Source organism: Dermacentor variabilis, chromosome 2 (genome assembly GCF_050947875.1).
Source record: "Dermacentor variabilis isolate Ectoservices chromosome 2, ASM5094787v1, whole genome shotgun sequence".
Classification (NCBI taxonomy): domain Eukaryota; kingdom Metazoa; phylum Arthropoda; class Arachnida; order Ixodida; family Ixodidae; genus Dermacentor; species Dermacentor variabilis.
In genome coordinates, this window is record NC_134569.1 from 187,784,304 (window position 1) to 187,803,391 (window position 19,088).

The following is a 19,088-nucleotide window of genomic DNA, read 5'->3' on the forward strand; positions in this document are numbered from 1 at the left end:
ACGCACAGAAAAAAGAAACATACAGGAACGTACACAATGCTGAAGCTGTTTGTGACGATTGCTTATCCCTCGCGTGCGTAGTACGGCTTCATCCATACTAAGTGGATGACTTCAGCACGGGGATGGCGTCGTTTAGAACCAAGTCAGAGCTTAGAGGCATCACCTCGTAGTTCACATCACTGAGGCGGCGTACAACTTCACAGGGGCCGAAATAGCGGTGCAACGATTTCTCCGAGAGCCCACAGTGTCGGATAGGTGTACACACCCACACGCCGTCGCCTGCGGAGTACTGCACGTTCCATCGAGGCCAGTTGTAACGGCAGGCGTTGGCATTCTGCTGGGTGCGGATGCGACTTCGAGCAAACTGGCGAGTTTCCTCGGCTTTCTCGAGGACCTCTTCAGTGGTGTCAGTCCTCGTGGCACCGTGATCTGCCGGGAGCATGGCGCCTAAGGGGTTTTAACCCGATGTCCGTAAACGAGCTCGTATGGTCTAAACTCAGTGGTCTCCTGCACATTAGTATTGTGATCAAGGCCGTATGGCAAGATTTCATCCCATGTTTTGTGTTCCGTGACAATGTACGTGGAGAGCATGTGAGCCAATGTTTTGTTTAGGCACTCTGTTCAGCCGTTAGTTTCAGGATGACAGGCGGGGGTCTCTCGGTGGTTGGTGTGCGTTAGCGTGACGACTTGTTGCGATAATTCCGCTGTAAAGCTGCACCGCGCTCAGTAATGAGTATAACAGGTGCACCTTGACGAAGCACGACGTTGTAGATGAAGAATCTGGCTACTTCAGCGGCGGTTACCCGCGGCACAGCTTTCGTCTCTGCGTGACGAGTTACATGGTCAGTTGCCACAATTCTCCACTTATTTTTCAAAGATGGCGTGGGGAACGGACCAAAGAGGTCCATTCCCATTTGGTGGAACGCCACTGGAGGCGGATCGAAAGGCTGATGAAGGAGGCCAGCAGGCTTGACGTGTGGTATTTTTATGCCTCTGACAGTCACCGCACGTTCCCACATAGCGCTGGACCGATGAAAATAGATGTGGCCAATATTATTTCTACCATGTGCTAGCTAATGTCCTCGTGAAACCTAGGCTCGCACAGGAATCGTGTAAACCTCTCTCGTGTAGCGCCTTCGGAAGGACGAGAAGGAACGCTTCCTGGCTGTTCTCGAAATTTTTCTTCTATGGGACATTGTTGTGCAAGCAGTACAATGTCAATCCTCGTGAAAGTGGGCATCGGACAACAACGTCTGCTCCTTCGAGATATTGTATGACTGGAAGCAGCTCAGAGTCTGCGCATTGATAGTCAGCGAAGCGAACTACGTCGTCGACACTTAGAAATGTCAAAATCGAGCTCCAAGTCGGACAACATCAAGGGAACAGGAGAACATCACAAGCAGTCAGCGTCGCTGTGCTTATGGCCGGATCTGTAGGCAGCAGTTATATCGTATTCCTGGAGGTGGAGGCTCCAACGAGCGAGGCGACCTGACAGGTCGCGTAGATTAGGAAGCCAGCAGAGCAAGGGGTGATGAGAGACCGCTCGGAATGGCCGGCCGTATAAGTAGCGTCGCAACTTGCTGATGGCCCGCACGACTGCTAAACATTCTTTTTGTGTGGTTGAAGAATTAACTTCTGCCTTTGTAAGACTACGGCTCGCGTAGTCGCGTTCTGCGCCGTCTTGCCATCGAACCAGAATGGCTCCAAATCCTACGTTGCATGCGCCTCTGTGAATTTCAGTTGCCGCGGCGTCATCAAAAGGCGCCAGCACTGGAGCTCATTCAAGCAGATTGCGCAATTCGGCGAGGGTCCACTCTCGGTCTTCCGTCCACGTAAAGGGCGCATCTTGTCGTGTCAACCTCGTGAGAGATTCAGGAAGGCTTGAGAAACCTTCAACGAAAGGATGGTAGTAAGCGCCGAGGCCCAAGAACAGCTGAACAGCCTTCTAGTCTTTAAGATGAGGAAACTCGGCAATGACAGCGAGCTTTTCTGGGTCTGGGCCAACACCTCTGGAGCTGACCACATGGCCTAGAAACTTGAATTCCTGGAAGCCAAAGTAACATTTTTCAGGCTTGATGGTGAAGTTTGCCTTGCGTATTGCGGTAAGGAGGCTTCGTGGCCGAGCGAGATGTTCATCGAACGTGCTGGAAAACACACGAGCGTCGTCTAGGTGCACTAGGCACATGTGCCACTTTAGTCCAATGAGTAAAGTGCCCATAATTCGTTGACACGTAGCAGGAGCGGAACTGAGACCGAAACGCAGGACGTTATGTTTGTATAGCCCCCCCAGGAGTCACGAAGGCGCTTTTTCCACGGTCACACTCGTCCATTTCGATTTTCCGTTACCCAGACTTTAGGTCTCACGAAATAAAACTATGAGCATTGCGAAGATGGTGCGAAGCGTCATCGATCCATGGCAGAGAGTAAACGCCGCGTTTGGTGACTCGGTTAAACCATATGGTTCAACGCAGAAGTTGAGTATATTATCTTTCTTTTTTACTAGTACGACAGGCGAAGCCCACGAATTGGTTGACGGCTGAATGACGTCGTCGTTCAGGATTGCTTGAACATGACGCTTAATCGTCTCCCGATGCATAGGTGACACGCGGTACGGATGTGGACGAACAGCCCCGCCGACTCCTCTGTAACTATCCGGTGTTGCGTAATGGAGGTGCGCTGGACATTGGAGTGCGTGGAAAAATAGCCAGAGAATTCTGTCACTAGGCCCAGCAGCTGATTTTTCTCTACATCTGCTAAGTCAGCATTAATGTGGACGCGGGTACTCACGCTGGCGTGAGTGTTGCATCCGATGAAGTCACTTGTAACTTGCCTGCGTCAGAGAAGTCAGCAATGCCGTATCGGAACGCTACAGCTGCTGGTAGCTGGTAGCCATTGATGAAATTGGTCAACAAAACTTATGAGCTCTTATTCTGTAATCGAACAAGGTCCCGGGCGATGCAGATGTGTCTTTCGAGCAGCAGTGGGAAATTTGCTTCGGCAATACCCTCATAGTCGTCGAATCCAGGTTACAAGGGTCATACGCTGCTCTTTGGCGGCACCGTGACGTTCTCGTCAAGAATCCTCAAGACTTTGACACAACTGTCGTTAGTGCTGCTCCCTGTTAAGGCCTGTGCCGTCGAAAATGTTAACCGCGACTTTCGTAAGGTAATCACGGATCGAATAGCCTGCGGAAAGTCCATTCCCAGAATTGGGTCCCTCGAACTACTTGGGAGATAACGAAATCTCTGAAATCACCTGCACGAAATCGCACGATAACGAAATCGCCTGCTGTGCAAATCTGCGACCCAGTCCACTCGGTAGAAACTTTGTTCAACTCGCAGACAAGGTCCATGCTCATAACTGAGGTGTCCGCTCCAGTGTCGATTAACGCCGTTATATCTTCGTCGTCTACGGTGATCGGAATCTTCGACGATACTATCTCTGGTACCTTGTTTGACTGCGTCTCTACGTCTGCGTCGTTGTTTCGTAGTTGAGGATCATGTGTACAGTCGACATCAGCGGCCTCACCTCCGGAGGTCACTGAACTCAGTTTTCCCGACCCTCCGGGCTATATGAGCGGCGTCTGAGAGTGCCGTGAGAGAAGGCTGGGCTTCTCTCGCGGCAAGCAAGAGACGACGAATGAGCAAGAGACGAGGAACGGGCCTCGTGCCATTACTGATCAACACTGCGACGATTCGCGACGAAACTGTATTTCTGGAGGCCACTCACCGGATCGTGGATGAGCTGAGTTCGGGTAATATACACGGAGCCCAAATGACGTTCAGGACGCATTCTGCAGATGTTCCCGGCTTCGCTATAATGAAAACAAAAGGGCTTCTAGGCTGTGGTGCGCCAGACATCGCTCTTCCTAGTTCTTGCTTCGGTGATGTGTGGTGGGCTGCGAGGCCTGAAGCTGACGTCCATTTATTGAGCGTGGTTTACTATGCTGTACGCACTTGAAGGTGGTGGATGGCGTACTGCTTCAGCGTAATTCATTTCAGCACGCAGTCCCTGCTGTTGTGCTACGTACTGTCCACGAACATGCACGGTCTGTCGCACCTCGGGGCAAACAATTTCTGCAATGGAAAGTTGTCCCATAAGGGCAGTGGTCGTCTGCATCTTCTGCAGTTCCTGCTTAACGACAGCCCTGATGAGTTCTTGCAAGATGCCGATGTCGTTACCAAGGGTAACGACAGAGAGCTCCCTGGAAATCACGGCGTCGCGGTTGCATTGCCTGGCCAGTTGTTGAAGGGTTATTTCTATGGTCGTGGCTTCCTCATAGAATTCTGCAAGTATCATCGGTGCGATTGGAATGGGGTCAACAAAGACATCCTCTTTGATGCCGCGCATTACGTGGCGAACCTTTGTTTCAGTCCTCGAAGGGTCCGCACGTCTGGAGAGCCGATTCATGTCTTCTACGTGCGCCGTAACTAGCTCATTTGGGCCATGAATTCTCGCTTTCATTACTAACTCCGTCCTCTCCTTCTTGTCTGCCGCGGCGAAGGCATTGAGGAACTGTCGACGAAATTCTTCCCATGACGTCAATGTCGCCTTGTGGTTCTCAAACACAGTTTTTGCGGAATCTTCAAGAACGAAGTACGCGTAGCGTAGCTTGCGCACGTGGGTCCTGTCGTTGAGGTTGGCAACCCGGTAAAAAGTGTCAAGCCAGCCGTCGGCGTCCTCTGAAGCAATTCCGTGGAACTGATTCGGCATCCGGGTGTGATTTAGGACCATCCGCGATACTGCAGTAACGGCACGGGGTAATTGGTTTGTCATTATAGTTCGTTCGGGTAGCAGGCCGTGCTGTGGCTGCAGTCCCTGGAGACCCAGGCTGCTACGTACGTGCACAGGGGTAAGCTCTGCTGAACTACTGGCCGCGCTTAGGTCTGGGGTATGCTCCGGAGATCTTAACATCTACTGTAACCCGCACGTCCACCAGAAATTTCTCCCAACTAGTACAAGCTAAAATAGCTAACCAGCGACAATTTAGAAAAAAACGTCTACCTTTAGGAATGGCTGATCCTCTCAGAACGCGCGCGGGACCAGAAACTTCCTCGTTCTCGCCACAAGGGGCCAGTGCCATCACATTTTAACCTATTTCGCGTGAATATGTCAAGCGGGCAACATACGCAGGGCGTGGAGAAGCAGAGGCGCATTAATTAAGGCGCACTGCTGGGTCCAGACAATACTACGGAAGCGGATGCATGTCAAATCAACACTCCTGTGTCCGCCGCGGCAGTATTGTGGCTACCGCATTGTTTGAGGTCGCGGAATTGATTGAGACCGTGGCAGCCACATTTCGACGTGGGCGAAATAGAAAACGCACGTGCACTTAAATTTTGGGACACGTGAAAGAAAACCACAGCGTCAAAATTAATCTGGAGTCCGGCACTGCGGTGAGCCTCATAATCCGATTGTGGTTTTGTCACGTACAGCCCCAAAATTCAATTAGAGTTTACTACTTATGCCACTAGGGCGGGCCGCATAATCCGATTGTGGTTTTGTCTCGTACAGCCCCACAATTCAATTGTAGTTTATTACTTCTGCCACGATGCGATATGCCTTGTCAGGCAATGAATACGTTCAGCCCTCTCAGAAGTGTGGAAGTATGGCGCACAATACCGCTTCAAGCAAACACCTACCCCTGTGTGTTCTGTGTTACGCATACAAATAGCAATGGTACACGCAAGGTAACGTTTGATGTCAATTCAACACTTTCGTGTTAAACTAAACGTTGAACAGACTAATCTTCCGCTGTGCACTTCACCGCTAGTTATAGTCAATCAAAGCAACCAGCACAGAAAGCTTAGCTTGCATTGATTCCCATAGTGCGTGGAATTTCCAGAACTATTTTTTTACCGGATCTACTTAAAAGGGCTAAATACGCTACAGTGTGTCTGCGAAAGTGGCGAAGAGCGATACTACTACGAACAACCAAAACAGTTACAGCTATATTTCATAGCAGGCATAAAAAACATTCAGGAAGAAACGCGAAGAATTCGCAGTGTTTGTGGCTGATTATCATAATTCCTTCTTGCTACCAAACGGATGTGAATGTTCTGCAGGTTTCCGATGCATGAACCACAAGAAAAGAAGACAACATTACAGGAATACTACGACAAAACTCGACGTTAGCAGACGAACACATTTTCCCGCTAGCCAGCGTAACAAACCGCTAAATTAAGAGGGAAACTTACTGAAGTGGCAACGCTGTTTCAAAGTCCATGCGCAGGCTTCGCAGTGTAGGCACTATTGCCGCGAGCGTTTCTAGGGGAGCGCGAAGGAGGAATACCGCTGGAGTATACTCTTCATGCATAAGCAGTTTCGACGGCGGAAATACATTGTGTCACTAAATCATTTTAATTATAACGCACTACGGTCGTGAGTCATCGTGAGATGGGTTCTGGCACATTTTTTTTTAAAGAGCATGAATCAGTGTCGTTCCATAAAATAACAAGAAGGCCACAATAGGCACTGTTCCTGTTCCGTTCGCTTCTTTCATTTATTGTTATACCAGCTGCCCTGACAGAACTATTTGATACATGATCGAAACCGCGCATGTGCAACTTGTTCATAGAAAATAATATACCCGCCAATATTGTTTCATTTATTTAGCGGCATCAAGTAAAATGCATTTTTGTAAGGAATTCGATGCAACGTGATACGCCCAAAAATGCGCGGGTTTTACGTGCCAAAATCACGATTTGATTATGACGCACGCCGTAGTATGGTACTCCGGAATATTTTCGTTCACCTGGGATTTTTAACGGGCGCAGCTGAGGTGCAAGTTTTGCCAGCCAGTTGCGACAGCGGCGTCAAACTTTTCCTGGAAGGCCACCGCAGCACTATAGCCACGGCGTCACTAAGTCGACCGTGTCCGGAGGACAATACGCACGTCCTCGGCTCTCCGTCGCAGGAGCCGAGATGAGTTCCACAAAGCAGGCTTTGTGCCGGAACACGACACCGGTTACCCGGTCTGCCGCGAGTGGGGGAGTCCCCAAGGGAATGTAGTTCGAGGCTCCTCTCACGCGCCGTTCAAGACGCAAGACAATGGGCAACCGGTGGTTGCGCACCGGGGGTCAGCTCGAGGAATAAAAGGCACCTCTCCTGACGTATGCCCCGAGTTCTACGAAGTCCGTCTGACATCGGTTGAGGACAGTGAACCTGTGCGGAAGTGTATGTGTGTAATCACTCGCGCAGTGAAGCGACTCGTTGACGATGCCTGGTCCAACAGTTCCCTCACCTTGGAATCGAGGGACGACCGAGTGTTTATAAACCGCTATTGTGCGGCTGCTCAGTGTAGTTTCTCTCGCAGTCATACTGGACTGATCAGCTGCAACGTCCTTATGTATATACTGTAAATAAACCCATATTCCTCGTTCTCGATGAGAAGCAGTCCTTCCCTTCAACAACGTCCTCAGCGTGGAAAAGTTGGACGACGGCATGGGCCAGCTACCTTCTAATTCCTGCCCGACTCCAGTCTTGAAAACTGATTACGAGCGATGGGATTGAGCCCCCAATCCTTACAACAGGAAGCATGGTACACGGGTGTTTCCGCATTTCGCCCGTTTGAAATGCGGCCGCCGCGACCGCGATTTGATCCAGCGACCTCGTGCATAGCATCGCCACACCATAGCAACTATGCAACCATGGCGCGTCCGGAAGTCTACTCGCAATATATGGAGCCCAGCTGTGTAGTAAACTCACAACCTGTGCTTCTTTGTTTAAACGGTGCCCGCTTCCTGTTTTCTGTCCAAATTGCTAGAGGACGGAGACCACTCTGTGCGCAAGCTAAGAAGTCCACATTTTCTACATTTGCTAGATTTGAAATGAGTGGCCCTTTCTGTTCGCACGCGAATCTTGCCAGTGCCTACATGGGCTTCCCTGCTTCGTTGTCCTTATACAGCGAAGCTGTTGCCTCTATTTGGTCGGGATGTTTTCTTGGCACATTCTCAAAGAACAAAAATATTTCAGCGATTAGAAAACCCTTCAGAGATTGAAGCGAAAAGTGTATTCATTCTTTGGTACTACGCATGAAACATGCAGCACCATCATTCGTTTCAATAAAAAACAAACATAATAGAAGCATCCAAACTACATATGTAAGCGGTTAAAAAAAATATTAAGAACTTCGATTTCAAAAGCAGTTTCCCTTTTTTTTCAACAAGGATAAAATTGAAAGAAAGGAAAAGAAAAGCTGAGCTTCCCGCAGAATTATTATGTAACAATGCGACCACTTTTGACGTATCTAAAAGTTTGGTCAGAAAAAAGATTTTGGGAGTCTACGAAGCCTCTGGATCCATCCACGTGGCGGTCCCTACTTCCACCAACCCTTGAGCCCCCTCGCCTTTAGAGAGCCCCAACCAGACCACGAATGCAACCCAGTCTGCTCCACCCTGGCAGAAAAGCATCTCACGGGATCCCAGGAATGTAAACGTCGTTTCAAGCTGCCACCACAGCGACATCAGCCAAAATCATCGAACCGGATGGCAGGCAAAACGCCGGGCAAGATGATAAAGTCATAGTCACCAAAACCGAGATGGTCTGACGCAGACGAAAAGAACGATGACGATTGGCTTCCATTGCGGACTCAACAGGACATTCCAACGTTGCAACCTCCAATTCGAAAATCAAGATCACAAGAAACACAGAAGAATCGAGAGCAAGGGCTATCTTACCACTCCGCCTTTAGACACCACCAAAACTCTACCTCTCTCCTACCTATCTCCTACCTTATCCAGGACTTCAGTGGTAGCGGGAGACTCGACCCAACACAAAGTGAGCTGGGCGGGGATGGCACAAAAAGGGGCTCTAATAACCGCCAACTCTGTGTACCAAAGAATCCTTTCTCAAAATCGTCAGCTTCAGCAAACAGTAGCAAAACTTAAAATCGCGATCTCAAGGCACCGTTTCAGAGTACCAAAATTGGGCAAGCTAAGCCAGCACAAGGGGATAAACCTGCCGACCAGCAAACAACAATTAGCAACATTGAAAGAATGATGAATAAATTAGTAGAACAAATTCAGGCTCTGCAAACATTCCAACAGCAATTATTTGCTGAGGTACAGAGCCACCAAGTTTATGTCGACGAACAAATGTCTAAACTGCAGCAAACGTCACGTAAAAGAGCCAGCAGTAACCCCGGAACACCGAAGGCGAGAAAAGTCAAAAACGGGGCTGTTTCCGATTCGACGGATACCGAAATCATAGCTATGACCAGTAAAACAACCCGAAACTACGGACACTGCTGAGATACGGAAATGGAACTGCCGCTTTTTCAGAAAAGAGCCGCAGCGCTACAAGCATATTAAGGCGCTGCCATTACTCAACCGGATGTCATTTGTCTTCAGGAAGTTAGCAAGGGAATAGTTAAGCTTAGGAACTACTACAACTTTCAATATCGCCTGTATCCTAGAGTGGTGACCTCACCTTTACAGTTAACGTAATAGAGGGACAGTCAAGGAACCTGGATGACAATCTGCGAAGTGACCGAAATATTGTTACACGAAGGGCGAGTCAGTAAGACGACCAAATATTTACAGGTTATATTTGCAACAGTGGTTGCAACGCTGACCGGTTAGATTCACAGCGCCAGCCTAGTTCGTTCTTTCTCCTCTTTTCTCGAGTGATGGCATACACGCGCCTTGTTAAAACAATCGGATACCACACGCGCGTAGCACTAATATTAGTTACTCCACTACGACACCCAAATTTTAAAACATAACTTTCAGAAACGCGAAACTGAGAGACTGGACTGGATTTAGACATGACCCGACCCTTCAGCGTCCGACAGATGCAATAGATCAATGGATAGACGAAATGATGCAGGCATACCAAACTACCACCAAGCACTTCGTGCTAAGCGAAAAAAACACCAGTGGTGAATCGCCACCTCGTCCATCTGTGGGAAGGCAGGCGAAGTCGTACTAAACGATGGAAGAGACCGCGCTTAAACAGGAGGCAATAAGCGAAAATAGAACAACTGAGAGAACAAGCAACTGAGTAGGCTAGGGAACTACGAGCGAACAACTGGATACAATTTTGTCGCTCGTTACAAGGAACGCTCTCAACAAACAAGGCATGGGCGATTTTGCAGAGCATGTGGGACACCTACAATACAAAAAAGTCACTACTAGAGCATTAAGCACATTCGTAGACAATTTAAGGGGGATGACGCATCGTTAATCCACACCCTAGCAGGCCGATACGTTGGTACGGGCGGAGGTAGCATCGATAAGAGTGAGTACAAAGGTACGGACAATGCGGAGCCTGATACACCCATAACAAAACAAGAAGTATATGCCGCCGCTCTAGCATTGAAAGGTAACTCAGCCCCTGGCGAGGACGGCATCACGAATGCTATGTTAAGAAATATGAGTGACAAGCAACTAGAGCGACTAACCCGATACTTCAATGAGAAAATCTGGAAAACGGGAGAACTTCCTAATCAATGGAAAGAAGCCGCCATCATCTTAATGCGTAAGCTGGGGAAAGCAAGAACATCGCAGAATCTCAGTATCTCTAACCTCCTGTTTAAGTAAACTTTTCGAAAAGGTCCATCATATCAGGCTTAACAACTATATTGAAGGGCACGAACTTCTGTCGCACATGTGCGGCTTCAGACATCTTTCTACACGAGACATATTCGTAAGGCTACCACATGACTTGCCGCAAAATATCCCTGCAGGGGGAGAGAACATCATACCTGCGCTTGACTTAAAAAAAACGTTTTTGACACGATTTCTCATACCCTCATAACTGAAAAGCTCGAAGGAATGGGCTGTCTAATTAAGATCCACAATTACGTCCGCTCTTTCCTTACTGAACCTAAAACCACAACAGGTATGGAAAATATTCGATCTTCCAAACACCTAATGCCTATCAGAGGCACACCATGAGGTACCATCCTCTCGCCACTTCGATTCAATGTCGCAATGTACCGCTTGGCACGACAACTAGACAAAATTAGCGACCTCAACTTCGTGTTTTACGCAGACGACATCACCCTATGGGGCCTGCAAAGGCCCGTTAGGGTATTAAGAACAAATTATCCAAGAGGCTATCGACTCAGTGAAGGACTTCGCAGAACAAAATGGTATGCAATGCGCTCCGGAAAAATCTAGTTTATCCGGATCCACGGATGTAACTACAAAAACATACTGAGCATCCACCTAACAAGGGTGACCAGGTGGTACCAGAAAGAAATATGCTCAGAATACTAGGGCGATGGTTGCAAAGCAACAAAACAGCCACTCACACCATTGCGACTCTCAAGTCAAGCGGGAGGAGCATCGCTAGACCAATAAGCAGAATTACAAGAAAGGTAAAGGGATCCATGAAAACGAAGCCATAACACTAGTGCAGGCCTTTATTCTTGATAAAAGAGCATACGGGCTACCGCATTAATAGATAACCCCGTCGGAAACAAAAGAAATCAACCTGCTAATACGTGGCGCGTATACGACAGCACTTGAGCTTCCTACGAATGCGGTAAATGGGAGAGTGCAAGCTCTAGGCATATACAACACACATCAAGAGTTAAGATCTGCCGTTCTTATGACACAAAGAGAACGACTATGCCTCAGAAGCACAGGTAGAAATGTTATGTCGCGCTTAGGCCAGCCATTGCGACAGCAATACTCCCAGGAACAAGCGACCGCGATGCCCGATCCAATACACCAGCGCATAATGGTCTCCCCAATCCCACGTAACATCAACAAAAATTATCACATAACGAAAATGCAAGGGAAAGCTAAACAGCGTCAGGCAGCCTTTCGCGGTAATCAAGACGTAATGTATACTGATCAAGCTAGATTTAGCAAAGGGCATCTAATAGTGACAGTTGAAGTCGCACGCCAGGGAACACTTCACACATGAGCCTCAATACGTACTAGATGCAAAGCTACCACGGAAGCAGCGGCGATTCCTCTCGCTACCGCATACAAGGAAAAGCAAAAGAGCTCAGCTTTAATAATTTCTGACTCACAAGTGGTAGCAGAATGTATCTACAACGCAACATACCACAAGTCTCTCTTAAGATCATAGGCGACACATTGAAAGAAGATTATGCAATTTTATGGTGTCCTGCCCACGAGGGTATCTCCGGAAACGAACAGGTACACACTCCAGTTCGAGGCTTTACTAACCGAGCTGGAGACACGCAAAACGCTGAAAAAGACGATCGCTTACTGGTTCGCAATACACTGGAGCACCAGCGAAGAACCCGACAACAGTACGCGCCACCACACAAACTACTCAATGTAGAGGAGGCGCAGAAATATACAATACAGACGCATACCTACCCACATTTAGGTGGATACCATAAGATAAACCCAACCTTGTGCACTAACTCTTGCCCATGGTGCGCGTCGTGGCCTTCATTGCTTCACGTATTATGGGAGTGCGCCAAAAGACCTCATGCCAACAATTCACCTTACTAAGGAACTCGGGAAGACCACCCTCGCTCTTGCTAACCTCGAGGCCCAGAACGGCCTCCTGGATCAAGCTGGACGGGTCGCGATAACTACTGCAGTCTTGGAATAGGGACCCACCCTGCACCGCTCCCTTCCGTCACACTTTTTTTCCTCATCAATAAAATGTTTATTCCTCCTCCCTCGCCTGTAGCGTACTGCAGATTCCCCCTTCTTCTGCGGCATGTGAAAGATATTGGTCAGAGTTTGGAAATGTACACAACAATCTACGCAACAGGCTCGCTGGGGACCGCTTGCAGAAACTTCTGTACGTGCACTCGAACCTCAATGTCCGTAAGGCTTCGTCCTGTGCCCAGCAAAGCGTTGACGCGTCTTGGTCTTAACGCTTCGATGTGAAGTAATGCCTTGACGTGAAATCATGCCTAAATTTTGTGCCCCCAAGCTCTGCTGGGACTTTTTAATGCAATAACGTAGCAATTATATTATTTCGCTGTTAGACAAACGTGTTGAGTGTTTCATAGATCTGGGCGCAATCATCTTTTTTTTCAATTTCTCGCAATTTTCTGAAAGAAAGGTGAAGGAAACCAGTTTTTATCACGCCTCTCAAAATTTCATAAAATCTTACATATGTAATCCAAACCACATCGTTGATAAAGATAAGGCGTTCCTGATTCCAACGGGAAGCACGTAGTGCCCCCTGCATTCGTTTTCCGCTAATGATTACTGCTGAGCACGCCGCCGCGGCGATGGCAGCTTCCGATATGGGGGGGGTGACATCATTAGCTTTTCATATTGTTACGGGGAGGTTGGGAGTATAGAAAGGCTGTATTTACAATATATAGACAATATGAGTCAGAGTATTTAAGATGGCTGACCACTAACAACGCGCTGCAGCCAGCGTCTCGCGACCCTCTTTCTTTCTCTTCTGTTGTCCTCCCGTAGCCGGACCCCCGTGTGGTGAAGTGCCGTCAGCGCATTGTAGGTGAAGAATTGCAAGCTAAGTATGGCTTCAGCCGCGAAACATGCACGATGTCAGCAGGCGCTGCACTTGAGGATGGATCAAACCATAACGGTGAAATCTCGTTATTGAAGTCGTAAACTTGACGTAAGACTTCATAAGGCCCTGTGTTGCGAGAGAGAAGCTTCTGGGGGAGGCCAACCCGACGACATGGTAACCAAAGCAGCACCAGAGCGCCTGCCGCGAACATAACATCGCAATGGCACTGGTCATAACGCTCTTTTTGTATATGCTGCGAGGCTAATATACGAGATCGGGCGACTTGACGTGCCATGTGAGCGCGATGGATGACTTCACGAGCATACTCAGTTGCAACACGTGACACAGAAGTGAGGATGGTGTGAAACGGCAACGTGGGGTCGCAACAATGCAAAAAAATGGAAGGGTTAATATCCTGCGGTGACATGTCGGGTCGAGGTATACGCGAACGTCACGAAGACCCGCGTGGCGTCCCTGTCGCGGTGACCGTTGGAAACGTACGTCGACAGCATATATGTGATTGTTCTGTTGAGACGTTCCGTAAGACCACTCGTTTGTGAGTGGTAGGCGGTGGACAGCTTGTGCGCAGTGGCACAGGAGCGGAGGAGGTCGTCGACAACTCGAGGCAAGAACGAGCGGCCGAGGTGTGCAAACAACTGTCGATGTGCACCTGGGTGGAGAATGACGTCGTGGAGGAGAAATTTGGCGACATCTCTTGTGCAACTAGTCGGCAACGCCTTGGTTGGCGCGTAGCGTGTCGCGTAATCAGTAGCGACGGCGATCCACTTATTCCCTCTAGTCGCGGCGGGAAAGAGCCAAGCAGGTCAAGGCCTACGCGAAAGCATGGTTCAGAGGGAATTTCAATTGGATGGAGTCACCCAGCAGGTGGCAGGGGAGGTTCCTTCCGGCGCAAACACAATTCGCAAGTTGCGACATAACGACGCAGACAGCAGTAGAGGCCGGGCCAGAAAAACGGGCGTCGTACGCGGTCGCATGTGCGCAAAACTCCAAGGTGTCCCGCCGTCGGTGCATCGTGAAGTTGTTCGAGAGCAACGGATCGCAGATGACGAGGAAGGACAAGGAGCAACTCAGGGCCGTCGGGATTGATATTGCGGCGGTAGCTAACGCCGTCGTGCAGCACGAACATTCGGCACGTACCGACAGTGCTGCCAGCTTACACTCCGGCGACGGTTGACTGGGAGGATTCGTGCCGTTTTTGTTCAGAGCGCATGTCGGCCATGTCAGTAAAAACCATCACATAGGTCACCGGATCATGCGTAGCAAGATCAGGGAGATCCAAGGGGTGACGAAAGAGACGGTCAACGTTCTTGTGGGGATGTCCAGTCTTGTAATTGACAATAAATGAAAATTCCTGGAGCCGCGAAGGGCAGCGACCAAGCAGTCCTGTCGGGTCCCAAAGGGAAGATAGCCAGCAGAGTTCGGGGCAGTTTGTAACGAAAACGTGCGGCCGTACAAATATGACTGGAACTTGGTAACAACCCAAACTAAAGCCAAACACTCCCGCTCAGTAATAGAGTAATTTCTCTGAGCAGGTGACAACAGGCGGCTGGTATTATTTATCACTCAATGGGTGCCATCCTGTTGTTGGGCGAGAACAGCGCTGATCACATGGCCACTTGCGTCAGTGTGAACTTCGACGGGTGCAGGTGGTTCAAAGTGGGCAAGTATGTGTGGGGTGGTCAGAAACCCAATCAGAGCGGCGAACGCGTGAGCCTGCTCCGGGCGCCATGAAAATCGCGTTTTCTTCATTAGAAGATCAGTCAAAGGCCGAACAACGTCGCCGAAGTTTTCGACGAAACGGCGAAAGTAAGAACATAGGCCGACGAAGTAGCGCACGTCAGAAGCAGAACGTGGCACAGGGAAACTGCGCACGGCTCGAACATTTTCCGGATCGGTTGGGCACCGGATGCGACAATGAGATGTCCCAAGACGGTAATCTGACGGTGCCCTAATTGACACTTCGTGGCGTCTCGTTGGAGGCTGGCTTTTCAGAAGACCGCAAGAATGAGAGCGAGTCGGGTATGGTGGCTGCTGAACGTGGGAGAAAAAACACTAACGTCGTCAGGGTAACAAAGACAGCTGGTCCATTTGTAGCTTCGTCGAAGAGAGCCAATCCTGCGTTCAAACGTCGCAAGAGCATTGCATAGGGCAACGGGCATGACTTCCGACTTAATATAAACCATCCAGCGTTTTGAAGGCTGTCTTCTCGCGGTACATTTCATCAACTGAAATCTGCCAGTAGCCCTATCTAAGAACGATGGAGGAGAACTATTTTGCTCCGTGCTAGCAGTCCAAGAAGTCATCAATGCGTGGTAGTGAGTAGACGTCTTTTCGCTTGATCTTGTTTAAGTGGCGATAACCGATGCAAAGGAGCCAGCTACAATCTTTCTTTTTGACAAGGACGACAGGTCAAGCGCAACCGCCAGCTGATGGGTCGATGACTCTTTTGCGGAGCATCTTGTCTACTTCTGATTGCATGACTCGACATTCAGCATTCGATACACGGTAGGGACACCGGCTAAGAGGATTCGTGTCTCCTGTGTTTATACGGTGGTGAACAGCAGATGCTTGGCCTAAAGGCCTCTCGCCGAAATCAAAGATGTCACTGTACGACTCAAGCAGAAGGCGTATTTCCGTGGCCAGAGCAGAGGTGAGGTCAGGTGCAATAATTTGCGCGAAGTCATCCAATAAGAAACCAGAGTTGTGAGCTCTGGGCAATTGCACTCTCAATGCCAAATTCGGAACCACCAGAAACGCTGACCAAGAACACGCCGGCCGGAATCACTTGAGGGCAAAAGTTGAAATTCAGAAGTTGTAGAACTACGTCGTTATAAGTAACCGTGACCAGCGTATGCGGAACAGCAACGTTCCGGTTCACTCCGATGATGGCACATCAACGGTGCGATGCACATATTCAACGTCAGGGACCTGTGGCTGGGCGGTGAAAGTTACGTAAGTAAGTGCCTCGGGTTTCCGACGCACATCGTGAAGCAAGCACAAGTACGGTAGGGTGGGGCTCGGATAATGGGCGATTTAAGGCAGTACTAACTGAAGAACGCTGGTCGCGCAGTCGATGAGAGCAGCGTTACTGGATAAAAAGTCCAACCCAAGGACAACGCCCTGAAGGCAGTCATAGATCACAGAAAAGAAAAGACAAGTAGGGTGGTCCGCTGTACTTAAACGCGCAGTATACATTTCAAGAACAACTAGCACGCGTCCGTCGGTCACACGAAGAACTCGGGCAGCCGCTGGTGCGAGGACCTTCTTTGAACATCTACGTAGGCTAGCCCTCATCACAGAACATGGGCTCCAGTGTCGACAAGTGCTTGGACAGGTACATGTCTATTTTAACGTCCATTACACTTTCCTTGAACATGAACAGAATGTAACCAACTGTAACTGTAAGAGTTCTGTAACTGTAACAGTAAACTTTAACGAATGTAATGAACGAACAGAATGTAAATCAACGTTTTGAAGTTTCTGGCGAACGATGGCTTGTATGAGGGGAACTGAAAACGTGGTAACATCGGGGCTACGCAAACAGAACACTGTGGGGGCCATCGCATCCAGTTCACGTCGAACGATTCGCACCACGTCCTCAGATGGCGACGCATGCCGCTGTGCGGGTTGACCTTCACAAGTCAACGTTGTGGCAGTATTGGGAAGTCCGGCCAATGGTTGCAAGATGTGTCGGCTTTTGGCCTGCTCGAATTGTCGGCACTATTTAATGATAGCATCAACTGTAGAGAAGCTTTTGCATGTGAGCAAATTAAAGAAATCGCCAGAAATTCCTTTAAGCACGAGCCCGACCTTCTCCGCTACTTTCATGTCATGATCGGCTTTACGACAAAGTTCCAGCACGTCGTGTATGTACGAGGCATATGACTCCGTGGGGTATTGGGCACGGGAGGCAAGTTCCTGCTCTGCAGCGATTTTACGGCCGGCTGGTTTGCGAAACAACTCTGTCAACTTCTATTTGCATTGGTCCCAGCTGGTTAGCTTCTCTTCGTGGTTTTCGTTCCACACATTTGCCGTGCCTCTTAGGTAGAGCAACAGGCTGGCTAGCATGAGCGTAGGGTCCCATCTGTTGAGTCCACTCACGCGTTCGTACATAGCCACCCACTCTTCAATGACGGCGCCATCGGTCCCGGCCCCGCAACAACCACAACCGAAGGTGACTGCGACGTATCTGGCGATGGTGACGTTGGAGGCGGCAACGGCGTTTATCCCTATGACTCCACGTCATTCATGGTACGGACGGTGATGCGACGCCCACTGCGGCGCTCTGTTGCCAGCTGTGATACCCAGCAGGCCCCACCAATATGTTATGAGGATGTTGGGAGTATAGGAAGACTGTATTTACAATATATATATATATATACACACATATAAAATGAGTCACATTAGTTAATATGGCTGACCACCAACAACATGTAGCAGCCAGCGTCTCTGGATCTTCTGCCTCTTTCCTTTTTCATCCTTCCGTAACAATATGTAAGATCCACCTAGTAACTGATTTCATTGTTGCAGTGCCGCTATGGATAGGCACCGCATAGTTAGTACTCCCGAGGAGCAGAATTAATAAGAGGAGCGGCAACAGGAAAAGAAACGGGATTTACTACAAGCGCCGGCCACCTGCCAGTATACCTATTACTACCATTACTCTAATTTACCATTGCTAACATAACTCTAGAGCAATAAAGCATTGCATATACTCCCTATACCGAGTTGAAGTTGTTGTTTTCAACAGCTGTGGTGGACATCCACTTTCGCCCGGCGGGACGCGAAGTCGAATTTTTGCTCCCTATAAGTCGCCGCCTGCTACTTTCTGTGACGCAAGTTATACTGCTCGAAATACGAGGACCGATGCCTATAAGGCAATAAATTGTGCTGGTCACAGCGCCAGCTGAGGCGGTGCATAGGTATAGCTGAACGACTGCTTGATTTCAATATCTGCAAGTGTTACTCCGTCTAGTGGCACGTCGATGCCCGTTTACTATAGTAACAGTTGTGTGCACATGAACCCATTTCTCCCTTTCGAATTTGTGGCATAAAAATTGTGCTCCCGTAGATCACATCGTACATGGAGATTACTAACTAAAATGAAATACTGAGTCAAATACGTGCTTGCTTATTTTGCAGAGAGACTGGCTGTTTACAAGGGACTACATGGCGGGATAGCTTTCGCTGAGGAGTTGCCAAAAACTACAAGAGGCAAAGTGCTGAGGCGCCTTCTCATGACCGAGTTCGTAAAACTTAAGACGGCCGGATCGTTTTATTGAATGATGTCCAGGACATACGGACATGCTTGTTTCGATTTACTTTTCTTACAAGTTACAGGTAATAGAACATCGTAATAAAATAACATGAATAAATCCCGATAAGTATTCATTTCAAACGTTCGTACAGTGAAGTTATTATTTTACGGTATACAAAATGCACAACCAGCTTCTTGAACCGAGTCCGGCGCAGTGTTTCAGGAATGGTTCTTTTCAGATATGTGGTGCTCACACCGTGCTTGTGTTTCATGCACAGTGGGATCACCTTCGCCGGCTTCTCTCACTAACAAAATGGATGTTTTCCTTCCTTTTGCCAACACCACTTTTAATGGGTCTTCAAGATGCACATTCTACTGTATA

The 19,088-nt window shown here is 48.8% G+C and overlaps 1 protein-coding gene across 1 annotated transcript in view; it reads left to right on the forward strand.

Annotated features, from left to right (window-relative positions):
- Nucleotides 1-18,825, forward strand: part of LOC142573002 (uncharacterized) — a 99,492-nt gene extending 80,667 nt beyond the window's left edge. The window contains exon 11 of the mRNA XM_075682488.1: nucleotides 18,592-18,825. Coding sequence (XP_075538603.1) covers nucleotides 18,592-18,731 — 140 coding nt within the window. The 3' untranslated portion in view covers nucleotides 18,732-18,825. The remainder of the gene's footprint in view (nucleotides 1-18,591) is intronic.
- Nucleotides 18,826-19,088: the final 263 nt, after the last annotated feature.